The 17,899-nt window shown below is 36.8% G+C and overlaps 1 protein-coding gene across 2 annotated transcripts in view; it reads right to left on the bottom strand.

Moving 5' to 3' along the window:
* MMP16 (matrix metallopeptidase 16) overlaps nucleotides 1–17,899 on the bottom strand; it is a 180,570-nt gene that overhangs the window by 11,646 nt on the left and 151,025 nt on the right. For both annotated transcript variants that reach the window (XM_061346811.1, XM_061346812.1), the window contains one exon: nucleotides 4,024–4,162. In XM_061346811.1, the coding sequence (XP_061202795.1) occupies nucleotides 4,024–4,162 (139 nt within the window). The remainder of the gene's footprint in view (nucleotides 1–4,023; nucleotides 4,163–17,899) is intronic.

Here is a 17,899-nt window from a genome sequence, read left to right as displayed (position 1 = left end):
GGTTTGCTGTAACATTCAACAGTGCAGATGGCTTGACAATTTCGTATTTAGCACCATATAAATTCCCACAAATACACAGAATAAATTTTATTATTCACATTTTCTCATTAAAAAGAAAAAGTATTATTCTGGTGCCATCTTCTTATTATCATTCAGCATGGACACCAGCAATGAATAATAACATGAATGTAAACATCTGGGTTTTTTATAACCAGCCATCCACCAGATTGTTATGTACTTTTCAAGCATCATGAGGCATGAGGCAGGCCAAGTACCTTAAGCCACCAGAAATGAGCAAATTTCACTTTGCACTACAAGCACATTGATGAATTTTTACCATTGTTTACCCTTTTGTAAATAAATACTAATTTTTTTTTAAAGTTAATACGGTAAAACAAAAAAAAAAATTAAACCAATGAAATCCTAAAAGCAAAGATACTTCATCCAATAGTCTTGAAATTAACTCAGACTTTCTACAGACATCTAGCACTTTATGCATGATTTCACTGGTTTCTTAGTTATTCTTAGTTGAGTAATGTCAAATAGTTATATTGATAGATTTTACTAGCATAAGTTAATTACATTTCTCATAGGAGAAGCATTAAATATAAAGATTTTGAAGTTTACTAACTAAATGTACTATCCAGAGCTGCCATCATGTATCATTTATATATGGTTGATATTTTACAATATAGCTCCTATGAAAAAAGTTAAATGTATTTTTATACATTTATCAATCTCTATACTACTGTAAAGACGTCCACTAATATCATGAATCCAACTGTATACACACAGGGAGAAAAAAATCTAATGCTGATAAAAAAACAATATCTAAACAAGATCTAAACCTGTTTTATAATTTAAATGAATTGTTTCAAATTTGATGTTTGGCATCCTGAAGACAAGGATTAAGCAAATCAAATAGAGCACAGATCACTGAAAATAAATGAGATTTGTGGATTTCTAAAGAGATGCACAGGATGTTTTAATCCGGGATTGTTCACAACGTCTACCCTGAGTGCATCGTAAAAATGTCACCTGCCTAACAGATACTGTTTATCCTAAACTCATGACAGTGTAGGCATGTAAACAGAAACAAGATGGCAATTACTTAGTAGCAACTGCAGACCAGTACATTGGCTTGCTCCTTTCTTCACCTTCCTCAGAGAGTAGAATCACTGCTCCTCAAGTTAGTCATAGGAGGCCATTTCACACTAGCAAAAAAAGCTTCCAAAGTGAGTAGTGAAAGAGGGCAATGGAGATGTGTGTGCCTGGAAACTTCCTTTGCGCATCTGCAGAGGAAGCTGTGGCTTTTGTGAAGAGAGGATATCTACACACTGATCTGTTTCTCCAGCACACACTGAAGATTCAAGACCCTATACTTTTCAGGACATCGGATGTTAATGATAACTTAAGAAGAATTTATTCAAAAATCCTCAAATAAATGATGTCTTCACCCAAATACTGACCATCTTAAAATGAAGTGATGTGGAAAATGTTCTTTGAGAGGAGTGCATAGTGACATAGTTCTAGCCCAAGCACTCACTCCATCTTTTCTATTTTTCCTCTGAATAGTGGATGCAAATGACACATCTGTATGCTAGACTTCAGGTTTTAATCTCCTTCTAGAACTTACTTGGCTTGACCAGCTTTAGATCGGTAAAGCACGTTACCTGGATAACATACTTTACTTGCTCATCATCTTAGCAATAATCAACTTGTGTATTTTATTACCTTTAGGAGGAAGACATATACTCTTTTTCCAGAAAATCATTTTGTGAGGGAATGGAAGAAACAAGACAGTGATTGCTACCTAAAATATATTGATATATACTTCTGCAACCCTGTTCCACAAGGCAGCTGAGAACCCTGGTTAACATGAATTTTCAAGGACACAAACACATACAAAAGACTCAGCTGAACCTACTGGCTTACAGGCTGCCCAGGGAGGTTGTGGAATCTCCTTCTTTGGAGACATTCAAGACCCGCCTGGACACGTTCCTGTGTAACCTTATCTAGGTGTTCCTGCTCCGGCAGGGGGATTGGACTAGATGATCTTTTGAGGTCCCTTCCAATCTCTAACCTACTGTGATACTGTGATACTGTGATACTGATTCTGTTGCAATGCAAAATACATGAATTACATGGACAGGCAAACAGCTTTAGGGAGATACAAGAAATCATGAAGAGGAACTGTTAGAAAAGCAAAAATATTCAGAAAAATTGCAAAAGGAAATACAGGATTTTTAACTTTGGTAAACAAAGGGACAATACTGATGTCACTGAAAAAATAATTTAAGGACTTTCAGACAGAAGGTGGAAAAATACCTGCAACAGAAAATCCAAATATCACATCAGGTAAAAAGCACAAAAGTAGCTGGTTTGAAATGAGAGCGCATAAGCTGGGAAGAGGAAGGAAAAGAACACAATATTCTGACTTTTAAGACCACAATCCTGTTGCCTCTGTTTGCTCTGATTAGTCCTAACTGTTAAATTTCCCTGGTAGAAAATAAAGAAGTTTTTTTTTTTTTTTTTTTTGTTGTCTATAACTTAGAGACTACTGAGTCAACGCATTCCTCTAAGACCTAACAGGAGCCAGCCAGCACTGGGTGAAGAGTTAAATAATTATAAAACATATTTTGAGGTCACTGGAAAGAAAAAGAAAGCTGGTAGAACAATAAGCTTGACCATTTCTGTCTGAAGTTCATCATTATCAAGGTAGAAGTCTGCAATGCACAGGGTAGTTTCTTTGCTCTATGTAGCAGTGATGAGCAAATAAATATCTACCGAATAATATTTATATACTCCCATGTCTCATGGACCAAAAATCAAGCAGAGGGATGGAATTTGGAGGCACCTTTATCATGATTTCTGATGTTATCAACTTCCCAGGTTTTATGATATGTATTTTATTTTATGGCAACAGAAGTAAAAGTACATGTTGCATTGAAGTCACATAAATGATGATGTTCTATATGGAATGTAATTTCCCTTACTATTCACACAAAAATACAATTTCCCTATTAGTAACATAAACTGCATCTGCATTGTACGGTTGTGTGGTGTTTCTGGATGTTATTAAACATTTTCAATTTAGCATTCCCAAGATGATAGTATTTCTGTAAGAAATGTAATACTATTTCTATCTCCCTGTTAATGATTCCACTAGTAATATATAATTAATTTTTTATATAACAACTTCAAAAAGATTTTACTTTTTTGTAATAAGTTAACAAATGAATCACAACACTAAACAGCTGAATAAGTTTTCACACATCTATTCAGTTTTTTTCTTTCTTCTTTTAAATTATTATCCTATAAAACATATTCTACATGGTTTGCACCCTTTTGTTGCTAAATGGGTATTTATTTAACATACAGGATAATTTTCTTTTAAACCTAAGTTCGAGGCATGTTCAAGAACTCTCATTTTGAAGAGCAGCTGATGATGGGAGTGAAACTTCGAAAAGAACGATTAGCAACAATTTAATCCACACATTTTCTGTTTTTTTTTTCCTTAAAAATACTAAACGTGCATCTAAAAAATACACTTATTTGTGCCACCTGAAAATCCTAACATCACAGTTCTCAGATGAAATAAGTGTAGTACGATGAGATATATATGTATCAGAGATACCATCTAAATATATGAAGATTTCATTTGTGAAAATGAAGAGCAAAGAGAACCACAAAAAAAAAAACCAAACAAACAAGATTGTGGTTTCACTCTTGCTTCCTAATCCACATTTCTCAAAAAGGATTTCATAGTAGATCACTGTATTACTATGTCTCTTATTTATACTTCCAAATTTAATTTTTACTGAGTATGTAAATGATCTGACACTCTGAAGGGGAATCATAAATTAAAGCTGTGGTTGCCAAAATGAGATAACATAACTCATGTAGTCTTCATTTAGCTGCCAATTTGCAACACGATTTACAAATCATTAGTAAAATTAAGCAAGACGTTGCAAGAAATCATCACAGCAGAAAGTATTACACAAACTTTTCTTGTTTTCTTACCTTTAAAGAAGACAAAATTCCCCTCACTGTTTTCATAAACTGCATCAATGCTGGGAGGCAGTCCCCTCCAGAAGTAGGTAATCTGCATGGGGTATCCATCCATCACTTTGTTGTTTCTGACTCGCCAAAACCACTGATCCTGGAAACCGAATATATATCTCTTACTATAATTTGAGCATTCATATGTGTTCAGCTGCTCTCTTGAAAACACTGAACAACCTAACCTATAGGTTGTTGCTATAACCCATTTTTATAGCATGACCTTTTGCTGTTTGCGTAACCATACTTGGTGAAAATAAGCTACCCATGTGAACTATGTGTTTGGTGGAGATAGCCTTGAGCAGAACGTACAGCACGCTGTATGAGATGATGTAACTTTCTCAGCATTATCCTACAAGGAGCCCAACTTAAAATTTGTGGAGTGACTACAAGTGCTCTTAGACCAAACCATATGCATATGTATAAGCCTAATGTAATGGGACAGGCTTTGAAGATCAACTAATTCTGTAAGCAATATTTTTTGCAGTGCCTGCTAATAGTGAAAGGTTGATAAATATAGCCTTAAACCTACTACATCAGTCTGATAAGAACTACACTTTGATGATAACTTGAGTGAAGATTTGCAGTCTGTCCATGTAACGTTAAATAGAATGGTTAATATTGCAGCCAATTATAGGTACTAAATCCAGTGTCGTCATAAATCTTTGTTTGTTGACATTTAAAATGTTTTCTCCCTGTGGGATATGCTATTGCTTTAAGTGAGAGCCATGCAGAAGTTGCGTTATTGAGGAATGAGGAATGTTAAAGTTCTGAATATGTGACACGAGGTTGTACCTGTGCTATTATAAAGCAACAGTTCCAGCTCATCTAATATTTAGAGACGAAGGATGGGGTAAGCAAATATTTAACTTTTTACACACATTTGCACATTTTTACAGCATTAGTATTATATAAAACAAAACCCCTTAGTAAAGAAAGTGTTATTCTGTCAGATATGTTACAGTTTACACAGCAGTTCAGCCTTCTTTCTCTACAGGTCAGCTTGCCAAGCTAAAGAGATCTGTGCTCCTATCTGGGAACTGACACAGCTTAGGGGCAAGATTAATACTTTGCCAGAGCAGGCTTATGATGAACTGTATTCATCATCTTTCCAAACTCAAAATCACAGCTCTGTAATTGTTTACCTTACCAACAACTCAAAATTTATAAATCTTTACAAAAAGCATTAGCCATACAAATACAAAGCACCTCAAGATATATATATACACACAAAAATACATTTTAATCACGTTCATAAATGAGCCTAAAGTTGAAAGAGCTGTTTTGAGTCCCAGAAAAAAGTTGAAATAGCTTACACAACCTGCAAAGTATTATGTTAAAAAGTTGCAATTATCTGGAAATAATACTACTAAAATCCTTCTAATTTTTTCATGGCTAGCTATTTCATTGCTAGTGTAACATAGATTAGATTCCTATTTTCGTTTTTTTTTTTTTTTAATTAAAAGATGATATTATAAAATTTAAGGAAGGTTAGCAAATCAATTATTTTAGGATTGATTGACAAAATTCAGTAGGAGAACTGGCAAATGTGGGGAGATACACCTTAGAGATACAAGTATTTAGGAAGGCCTCACTAAAGCATGTGTTCTGAATGCTGGAACAGATATTGTCAATAATGCAAATAAGACAAGATGGCTTTGAAAAATTGAAATCAGGGGGAACATCCTCAGAGAAGACATTTGGAAGTGTTTTTTTTATTTAAGCAGTACCAAATGCTTGAAATGGAAAAATGGATTTTCAGGTCAGACTTTTTTAGGCATCATCAATCCAGAAATTACTTTAGCCACAACATATGTCATAGATCTGTTTGCAGTATCTGTTACTACCTTGAGTACAATGGAATATTCCAATCTTGTCTTTCTTCACTCCAGGATAGAGAAAACTTTTTTATTTGTCTGAATTTGATTGCAAAAGCACATCTTAGAAAACAATGTTTAGCTGCAGGACAGAATATATACAACTCTCATTAAATGTCCACCAATTCAGAAGGTCACTGATGAAGTTGTGCGTACAAAATAAGCAAGATCTTTAAAGCTGAACAAAGGCTTACTACTTAGCTGATTACAAAAAGACATATGTATCCACATAATCACTTCAATGAACAAAGGTGGTAAATGAAAAGTTTGGGCTTTCATGAGTTTCCCAATATAGCATGCATACTCTGGAAAGTCTGGACATCAATGCTACAGACAAAACTTATAAGGTTCTAGGTAAGCTAATGAATCTCAACTTTCAACTAGTACACCAAAGCAGATGTTGTAAATCACATTAATGTGTTTCAAGAGAAGTAGTTGCAATGTAGAAGTAGTAATCTTCTACATTGTTAAATATTTACTCAATTCCACTAACTTAAAGCAAAATCAAAACAGCAACAACAAAACCCCCCACTTTAAATAGTCATGGCTATATTTCATAATCCATAAACTTCCAAGTGTAAGAACTGATGGGGCCGGAATAGCAAGCAGTCATTTTAGTTTGGTCAGCACTGCACTGCTGATTAGGTGGTACTATCACATCACAGTTATTTCTGGTATAATATTGAAATATCAATGGAATGACCTCAGCAAAGAGACTAAACACGCATTCTTGAAAGATACTGACTCTGTAAGGAACATGGGTTTCACAGTGCGACAAAACCTGTAAAATCAATGAGTCAACAAAGATCCTTTTATTGAGAATGAGTTATGTTTCAGCCTTAGTGATTTGTGGAACATATTTGCATTAATTCATTTTGATAACAAGACCAACAAAATCAAATTTTGCAGATTTGGTACTGAGTTGTATGTCAAACTATGTATTTTATATTTAATATTAGGTATTTGCAGCATAATAATGAGAGTTTTTAAGTTTTTTTCTCCAAGTCCTTGACAAAGCAATAATTAGCCCTGCTATACCACAGTTAAAATCTTCACAATAAAAATTATAGCAAAGCTGGAGTGTTTGATTCATGTAGCATAACCGCAGGAATTTGTTTTGAAAGAGAGAGAGGGAGAGGACGAGTTACGTCAATACTATGTATCCATAACCTTTCAACAAAAAATAAGTAAGTTATCTGACAAGAAATTCATTCAACAGGGTGCTACTATGCGTATTATGTATATCCATCCTGGACTGGTACCAGCTTTTTCACTTGAGACCAATTATAGAAGATCCCCACTCTTTTTCTCTAGTAATTTTAAGAGATACTTCCAATAGAAATGGTATCTAAAATGGCTTGAAATAAAATCTTCCTGTGCCATTGCATTTAATGTCTAAATATTCCATCCTGAAGCATAATTGTGAACATAACATACCGTGCTCTCTTTTCTGTTGATGGAATCTTTATTTTCCTGCTCTATTTTCAGTAGATTTACATGTCATTGCAATAATCATGCACAATGGGGTATTGCTCATCAGTCAGGGCCCTACAGGTTTCCACAGAACTAGAATTCTGGAAATGTACAATTTTAGCATTTTTATGGATCTATTTTAAACAGACAGAAATAGGCACATGATTTGATAATAAATGAATTTTTAGAGATAGCCAGATCAACAAGAATCAGCAAATATCTGGAAATAACTGAGAGCAGAAATAGAAGTTTGGATCATTGGCAAGGTAAGTGTTGGCAGAGGTTGAAAGAATAATTTATTTATGTGAACTTCATTTTCCTGATTGACTTTCCTATGAACATACTGGAATCTACAGTTTTAGAATGTCAGAGTTCAAATTCTGGAAATCAAGTTAAGAAAGTCTAGCATGTGTCTGTAACAACAAGACAAAGACCTTTCTGAGGTGTCAAATGGTATGGGCTCTACTTACAGAAATAATGGATCATTTCAGCACATATAACTAAATGTACTTATTTTATCTTAAAACAAAGTTATATTTACCAGCAATTTTATCATCTGCATTTTGTTAAACAGGTACAATTACTGAAAAGGTGTTTTCAACACAGTTCAGCTATTACTGAAATTCAGAAGAGGCATAGTCCAAGATAATATGTATTCTCTCTACGGAAGCTCTTTCACACTTGGAGTAAAAAGCTTGAAACAGTTTCTCTGACACATCTCAGTATATTTGATTATACTGAATAAACACAGTTTTGTCTCTTTTGAGAAACACTGTGTATTGAAAAACTGTTTGTCTTTCCCACTATATTGGTTAAATATACTTCGAGGTATTTTATTTTCCCAAAACACATTAACTCCTGCAGACATAATGACATGTGACGCTCTGATTCAGAAGTCCAAATGACACCCACTAAATCCAGAAAGACTGCCCAATGTGACAGATATTCTAAACAAATCTACAGAGCTAGAAAGAAGAAAAAATTGTAAACCTTTCAAGTAAGTACTCGAAGATGCAGATTAAGCTGATTTTAGCAGAAATTAAGTTTTGTGCTGGTTTTACAAGGTTTTAAAACTCACTGTAAGTGCACAAGGCAGTAAAAGGTTTAAGGTAGACAACACGATAGGTGAAAAACAAGTACGAGTCACAACTGTTAATTATAAAATTCTCTGACTATAATTATAAACATGAGTCTGAATCTCCCCGTAATTAATAATTACCCTTGTCCTGTACAGTAAGTATCTGTATGAATTTCTCTCTGTCAGTACTGAAACTATAACTTGATGTTAAAATATAAATACAGTGCTCTCATAGGTATCCACCAAAAGATAGACTGAGAAGCAAAACTTCAAAACTTAGTATCTACAGCTGCTAGAGAGAGAAGTTTTACTATAGCTAGATTCCAGAGGATCACTGCTTGGCCTATTTAATCCTAGCCTCATCTCACCTCCTCCCCTCCACCCCACCAAAAAAACCCACCCAAAGCCCCAAACAACAACAACAAAAAAAAACAAATCACAAAACAGCAGAAGAGAAATAAACACAAAACTTCTGACCTACATCAACGTTAATCAAATAATGCATTCCAGTTAATACTGTAGTTTAATTTTATTGACAGAACACATCACACTGGGTCATGTCTTCTTCCATAAGCTACCTCTGGCCAAGTGCAAAAGGAAGCCTTTGTCAGTGGATTAAACATACCCAGCAGCCATGCAAAGCATGAGTGGCAGACTGAAAGTTTCAGACAAATGAGTAGCCTTCTGATTTTTTCCCATCTTTGTATTGTGGAAAAAAAAAAAAAAACCAAAACAGTAACAGAACAGCGCTAAATAATATACTAAGTTGTTTAGTAACTTCAAATTATTCTCCTCCAAAGAAGAGTTACAGTTATGTACAGAGAAACTTTCCAGAGGACAGAACCAACTGCATTTCAAGACTGATCCAGGAGAGAATGAGGTTCCGCTAACAAACACCTTTATGGGAATATTAAGAAATTTCCTGAATTTTGGAAATGCAAAAATTATGGAAATCTTGGTCTAATCTCAAGAGACACTTTTCCACATCTACTTCACTAGCTCATGTGAATTCCACAGGTGATCTCAGGGATGGTAATACTTGGTCTGCAGCATGTGGGATTAAAGGCTTTTTTCCTACTCATTTGGGGAATCCATTTTCAGCATTCCAAATTTGAAATTTATAACATTAAAGTCAAGGTAAACCACTGTATAGAATAGGAAAAAAAAGAATAAAATGCTTTTGAGTACCTTTCTGTGAAATAATTTTCACAGAGCAGAAAAAAAAAAGATACGATCTAGGGGAATTAAATATGAAAAAAATTCTTAGCACCATTCAGCAACGAGACTGATTGTTGGGATTTTTTTTCTGTTTTGCTTTTGTTTGTTTGTTTGTTTGCTTTCAATATAGAATTTCAATACACAACTTGCAAGGAGATTTATAGATTAGCTTCCCTACTTAATCCCACAACAGAAAATAACTGGCTCTAGCAAGACTGGAATCAGACATTTTATGAATGCTACCAATCCAGCTCATTTTAGGAAACAATTAGCTAAACGGGCTATTCTATACACAAATAGAATACTTTAGCTCAGCTTAGTAATAAGAACATTAAGAGCAAACAAAGCTCCTTTAAAACTACAAAGGACTGTTATCCATTCATTAACAGATAAATGTAAAATGCAATGAAGATGACTTATCTGAACTTCTAGAAACAATCTGTCCTAATGTGTTTGAGACAATGGCATGGTTGTAACAGGGGCAAAATGTGGTCCAAGAACCACTGTGAGAAGTCAGATCATTTAACACTGCTTAGGAAAAACTCAGTACCTTCTATATTGAGATCCTGGATCCCCTGATCCTCTCCTCACTGGAGAGGAGATCAACTCATCGGATTCAAAACATCACTGAATGCTATTGCTAGTTCTGTTGCTTCCATACGTTCCTAAACAAGGAATGTACTTTCTTGGTACAATTATTAAACACTTTTAATTACAATTTATTATTGCCATCAGATAATGAAGCATTCCTCCAGACAAATGAAAGCCACTGTTTATTATCTTACTCACGTTACTGCTAACCAACACCAAGAGCAAAAGAATTTAACTACTGTGACTCAGAGTAGGTGCAAGCAAAAACCCGGTAAACTTACCATTTGCTGTTTATGGGTAGTACTACACTGAGCCTGCTTTAGAGTGTCTGTTGTCAGCTAAACCAGTGACATGAAAAGTTCACTGCTGTAAACATGTTTTCAAGCAGAAAAATTATCCTGCAATTTTATGCAGGAAATCTTTGCTAAGGAGTAGCATATTTTTTTCTAGTATCTATTCTTACCTGTTTTAATACGTAACTGACAAAACAATCTCAAGTCATTTATTCAAGCTCAAAAATGGCTCTATTTATGTTAAAATTGGCTTCATATTCTGAGCCCTAACTATTGACCTGACAAGCCTCTTCTGATCATTTGATATATATACAAAACTGTTTTTCACTGGTCATGCTGAAATCTATAGCTGTGCTCTTTAAAAATCACCTACAGTAATCCAGAAAGACTTCAAAGAATAGGGAAAATATAGAAAACAAAATTTCCTTTCCCAAAGTACTCACAGGGCTATGGGATTCCATATACACTCTGACCATCTTCACAATCAAAACCTTTTCTTTTTCCCCTCATTTATAAATTGTTGCATAGCTTGCCTTTGTGGACACTATACCCAAGAAAACTGTAATACATGCTTTTGTTCACAGAATCATAGAATAGTTTGGGTTGAAAGCAATCTTAAAGATAATTTAGTTCCAACCCTCCTGCCATGGGCAAGGACACCTCCCACTTGACCAACTCAACTCAAAGCCCCATACAGCCTGGCCTTAAACACTGCCAGAGACGAGACATTCACAGTTTCTCTAGACAGCCTTTGCCAGCGCCTCATCACCCTCACGGTGAAGAATTTCTTCCTAACATCCAGCCTAAATCTACCCTCTCTGTTTAAAACTATTCCGCGTTCTCTTGTCACTACATACCCTTGTAAAAAGTCTTTCTCCAGATTTCTTGTAGGCCCCCTTTAGGTACTGGAAGCTGCTCTAAGACCTCCCCTCAGCCCTCTCTTCTCCAGGCTAAACAAGCCCAACTATCTCAGCCTGTCTTCGTAGCAGAAGTGCTCCAGCCTTCTGGTCATCTTCAAGACCCTCCTCTGGACTTTCCTGAGAAGGTCCATATCCCTCTTGTGCTGGGAGCCCCAGACCTGAACTTAGCACTGCAGGTGGGGTCTCATGAGAGCAGAGTGGAGGGGCACAATCACCTCCCTCAACCTACTGGCCACACTCCTTTTGATGCAGCCCAGGATACAGTTGGCTTTCTGGCCTGCAAGTGCACACTGAAGCTGGCTTATGTTGAGCTTCTCATCCACCAACACCCGCAAGTCCTTCTCCTCAGGGGAAATCATCAGAATCAGAATCATCTCAAGCTTGACTCTGATATATAAACCACTAGGATGGCATGATGTAGCCAGAGAAGGGATGACTGAAGCTGGAGCAAAAAATATCTCCATTACGTGCAGCATCAAATTCTAAAGTATGGTTCATTAACCAAAACATTGCTAATTGCTCTGAAACCTCTCCTATCTTTTTGTAGTAATTTCAACAAAGTACCCATGCTGGACACAGCTGGTTCCAGCTGGTTCCAAGAGACTCCCCTTAGGACAAGCTGAGCCACTTTACCAAGCTGCTGCTGCCTACTCAGAGGGGTTTTATAAAATTCAAAACACTTTCATGTTTAGCAGCAGATTTGAGGAATTTCTGATTTTATTTCGAGTATACAAACAGTAACACTGAGTGCCTGACAACAAGTTCTAAGAGAATTCTGAAGTTTTTAAGCTAGCATTGAAAAACACCCATTCATATTTAGACTAGTTTTTGCAGATCACTCTTCTGTGCTATATTTTTTCTATCTTGAAAGACAACATTCATTGTTCAACTATTTCCGAGGTACTGTTTTGTCGAAAATCACCATAAAAGGAATATAAAACAATTAACATTTCTAGAGTGTAACTGTGATGTTAATTTTGGGTATCATATGTTGAAATTTTGCTAAATTTCTTGTATATTACACGGCAAATATTAAAAAGAAGTGCGTAATACTATGAACTTACATTACCTCTTCCTAAACAAAATGTAACAAGATATTCAGCAATGTGCCAATTCAGCCAATGCATAAGCCAATGACCAGCCTTATGCAGTTTGGTCGTTTCCATGCAGAAATGGTTTTGAACATCTATTTGCTTGGCTATTAGTTTATCCAAATACTCTGTGTGCTTCCTTGAATACTGCATGTATAACACAGACACACACACACACAGAAAAGCAGCTCTTAAAAACACCTTAGGCTTAAGAAAAAAGCCCAAAGAGGCCAATTAATATTTTTTAAATTATTATTTTTTAAAGGACACATGCTTTGTGCAATTCAGAGAGAACTGTCACAGAAATGACTTCTTTAAACGAATATTGTGAACATAGTCTGCTTGCAGAAGTATTCACAACCATGGCTATAGTTATCTTTTAGCAGACATGTCTTGATTTAAATCCTGCTCCTTTCCTATCTCTGCTCAGCTGAGTGCAGTAACAAACTGTGTTAACTAACTTACTTTCATCTGCACTGCAAAGGGAATATGATTGCTGCTGCTCTTTCCAGTGCAGATGAAAAGAGTTGGCTTTTTAAAAATCTTCTCTAAATTTTAAACTAGTAAATTTAAATTACTGTATATGAACAAATTCATCCTAAAATAAACATCTCTTTAAGACTAGTATTAGTTTTTGGTGCTCTATAGAAGTAATGAATTTAAGAACACTTTGATGAACATTTGTCTAATATTTAATTTTGAAATATTGTATCCTCATTTTGCTACAGCTCTGTTCTCATTAGCAAATGATTCTCTAATTAGATCCTTTATTTTAGTTCCTTCAGTCTTACTCAAATGTGTGTTTTATGATTTTTGCATTATCAAATTTTATGTGAGCATTTTATAAGATTTTTGATGCATATTTACCTATCCTCCCTATTTTGCCTGTGTGGACAGTAGCAATGGCATTTCCCCATTTATTTTCTTTGCATAAATTAATATATCAAAACTATTCTGAAGCAATCAAAACCTGTGAGTATCTATGGAACACTTTCAGTTCAAGCAAAAACCATGCAGAACTATGCAGAATACATCTAAAATGTGCTAAAGAGTCTGTGATTATCACCAGTGGCAGGGTGACACTAGATCTTATATCGCAGAATCATAGAATTGTAGAATAGTTTGGGTTGGAAAGCACCTTAAGGTCATCTAGTTCTAATTCCCCTGCCATGGGCAGGGACATCTCACACTGGAGCTATGAGGTCTCCACGCAGCCTTCTCTTCTCCAGGCTGAACAGACCCAACTTTCTCAGCCGATCTTCATATGGGAGGTGCTTCAGTCCCCTGATCATCCTCATGGCCCTTCTCTGGACTTGTTCCAACAGATCCATGCCCTTTTTATGCTGAGGACACCAGAACTGTATACAATACTCCAAGTGAGGTCTCACAAGAGCAGAGTAGAGGGGCAGGATCACCTCCTTCGACCTGCTGGTCACACTGCTTTTGGTGAAGCTCAGGATATGCTTGGCTTTCTGGGCCGCAAGCACACACTGAAGCCGGCTCATGTTCATTTTCTAATCAGCCAGGACCCCCAAGTCCTTCTCCGCAGGGCTGCTCTGAATCTCTTCTCTGCCCAACCTGTAGCTGTGCCTGCGATTGCTCCAACCCACGTACAGGACCTTGCACTAGGCATGGTTCAACTTCATAAGGTTGGCATCAGCCCATCTCCCAAGCATGTCAAGGTCCCTATGGATGGCATTCCTTCCCTCCAGCGTATCAACTGAACCACACAGCTCGGTGTCATCAGCAAGCTTGCTGAGGGCACACTCAATCCCACTGTCCATGTCACCAACAAAGATGTTGAACAAGACCGGTCCCAACACCGATCCCTGAGGGACACCACTCGTTACCGATCTCCAGCTGGACATTGAACCATTCACCACAAATCTCTGTGTGCGGCGATCCAGCCAGTTCTTTATCCACCGAGTGGTCCACCTATCAAATTGATGTCTCTCCAATTTAGAGACAAAATCATACATGGAACTCAACAATCTTAGAGACCCCTCACAACACTGTCGATTGGTCTCTGCCTTCCGTGGAAGATCTCCATGTACTGTATCACTATCACATACTTCCAAGAGCTCTTGGCTCTTCCTGGCAAATCTTTCACATCAGAACTTTTCCAGTGTACCCATTCGGATTACAAGTCTGACAGCTATGCAGACTACAGTCTGACCTCGCACTATGATGCAGCTGGAGAAAAGATTGCACTGTTCTATTGCTTTTCTCATGTGTCCCAGAACATATTAATGGTAATCACTCAGGTATGAGAGTCATGTCATCAATGATTTATCTTTGCCAAGTAATCATTAGATTATAAAACAAAAAGCAAAACCCAAACAAAAAAACAAAACCCCAAAACTATCTCACTTTCCGTATTCCTAACTGAACTGAGCATTTTAATTCATTCTGATTTTGTCTAAATAACTAAAATTACTGAGACTTTATAAGACGTTCCCATTGCCACATGGTGATGATCCAATATGAAGAAACAGTCAGCCATAAAAGAGTAATAATAAAGACCTCCAAAGACATCAAATCTAGGCTTGTAGCCAAGAATCTCTGAAGTGCTTACATTCCTTTTAATGCTTTGTAGTGAATAGCTACTGCACAAACCCCTTTATCCACAGGATGAACATTAGGCCTTTACAGAGCCAGTGACTGTTTATTTTCTCAGTAGTGATTGCACTTTCAGCCTACAAAAGCCATCTGTAAAATACCTTGAACCCAGTTCTGTTGACTGTACCCATAAGGAATTCACATAAAAGCCAATTAGTTCCATGAGTTCATGGAGCATTGGCATGTTCTGCACCATGAAAAAGAAAAAAAAAAGGTTGTTTTGTTTTTTTTTTTAATTATAAAGAATGAAAAACTTCTCAATTAAAAATAAAAAAATTTATCCTGTCATGGAGAAAAAAGTGTTCTGCTGGGGTATATATTATTTTTAAGCTTCGAATATTCCAACAGTGATGACTCAAATTGAAAAAGTATGACATGTTTTCAGTAATACACATGCCTGTCCATGTAATATAATTCAAACAAGAGATTCTTGATAGATCCATCTTTTAAAACATGCAGCTAAAGGCTAAAAAATAGAAAGGTTTTAAAAGGTTTAATAAGTAATTGCATAACAATATGAGGTAAAGATACCTGCTTTGCAGCAGCTATACCTGTCTCTACAAATTATAGTGTAAAACCAAGCTTGAATGAAGACTGGCTTTCTGAGAGGCCTGCATTTTACAGGTTGTGTCAACAGGTGATCACTGTTCTTGGAAATATGGGACATAATGTTCAAAGGAGTTAAATTTCCTTTTCCATTTACCAACATCTACTTCTTTGTACTTCTATTAAACACTAACACATTCCCTTCTTGATGCACTCTGTGGGAAACTAAATAACCAATGCTCTTCTGTGACAGTTTGCCGGTTTACATCTGACAAGAATGTAAGTGCCTATTCTATTTGAAAGCTCGGTAATACTAATTTTACAACTCCATTCTCCAAGTCATTACTGGCATTATAGGTCATACTCTCCACTTTTCTTCCACCCTTTTATAGCCTCTTTCACCATTCCATTAAAAAGAAACAAAACAAAACAAAATAATATTAAGAACCTTGGACTACCCTTTTCCTTTTAATAAGACTGTCAGGAGGATTTGAAAGCATGCAATTCTTTAAAAACAGACAGGGTATCAGCATAAAAGTATTTTCAAGATTCTTTTCCCAGCTCTACAGTATTCTTTAGCACTGTGTTTATATTGCTTTACCAACAATAGCAGAGACCTTAAAACAGAAGCCTTCCTGGAGAAGACAACTGTACCACCTAAGTCTGAAATTGTTGACATCACATTTGTAAGGAATAGACGTACAAACGTATGAAAATGGTCCAGGACAGATTCATCTATGTCCAAGCAAAACAGACCAACTGTTTTCTTGGTTTGTTAGTGATATCTAGCTGGGTTAAAGAAACTAGAAACAAGTATTTATTAATCATTATTTCTCTAACTTCTTTCATTTTTTTTGATGATATGATACTATTTTTTGATATGATACTTCACCATCTGCCTGAGAGGTAAGCAGACTATTTTGACAACTACTACAAGAATGTCTGAGTCATCAAGCTCTCTGTAATGACTCAGGGAGTCCCTTAAAATCAAAAAGGAAGACAAACTCAACTCCCTTTCGCTACTTTTACCCCAAAACATACAGATTAAATCAGCATGGAACAGAGGCTATCAAACTAGATAAACAGAAGTTACTGACAATCCAAGAGGAGGGATGACCTCCATCAAAATTTCTAGATGCAGGCAGTGAGGCCTGGCAGATTGACTATATCACACTGCCACCAACCCGCCAAGGTAAACGCCATGTGCTTACTATGGTGGAAGCCACCACAGGATGGCTGGAAACGTACACTGTGCCCCACGCCACCGCCCGGAACACTATCCTGGGCCTTGAGAAACACATTTTGTGGCGACACGGCACCCCAGAGAGAATTGAGTCAGACAATGGGAATCATTTCCGGAATAACCTTATAGACACTTGGGCCAAAGAGCATGGCATTGAGTGGGTATATCACATCCCCTACCATGCACCAGCCTCTGGGAAAATCGAAAGGTACAATGGGCTGTTAAAAACTACACTGAGAGCAATGGGTGGGGGAACTTTCAAACATTGGGATACACACTTACTAAAGGCCACCTGGTTGGTCAACACGAGGGGATCTGCCAACAGAGCTGGCCCAGCCCAATCAGAACTTTTACATATTGTAGAGGGGGACAAAGTTCCTGTGGTGCATATGAAGAATTTGCTGGGGAAGACAGTCTGGGTTATTCCTGCTTCAAGTAAAGGCAAACCCATTCGTGGGATTGCTTTTGCTCAGGGACCTGGATACGCTTGGTGGGTAATGCGGGATGATGGGGAAGTCCGATGTATACCTCAAGGGGATTTAATTTTAGGGGAAAACAGCCAATGAACTTAATTGTATGTTGTTGCCTGCTGTATAATACTTTAATAGCCCATCAACCAGATGTCTTCAGGCCACCAGCAACTAGCCCTGACTTCCCTTCAACCATCATACCAACAGAGAATGAACTCTGACAGAACCAGGCAAGTTCTACAGTAAGGGAATGATCAGCATCAGCAGGCCACGACCCAGTACTGCACACAGCCTCTCCTGTTCTGAAAGACTGTTACAAGAGATGGAGCCTGACATTATGGACCAGATGGACTCAGCAGCTTTATAGGGACTGGCCCATGCACTACGATGAGAGTGCACTTAGATAAGAGTGATGGCA

This window comes from Neopsephotus bourkii, unplaced genomic scaffold, assembly GCF_033783945.1.
Source record: "Neopsephotus bourkii isolate Nb327-2 ecotype Australia unplaced genomic scaffold, CSIRO-AGI_Nbou_v1 NB_275, whole genome shotgun sequence".
Taxonomy (NCBI): Eukaryota; Metazoa; Chordata; class Aves; order Psittaciformes; family Psittacidae; genus Neopsephotus; species Neopsephotus bourkii.
The sequence above is the reverse complement of the archived record's forward strand: the minus strand, read 5'-3'. Positions and strand labels throughout refer to the sequence as shown.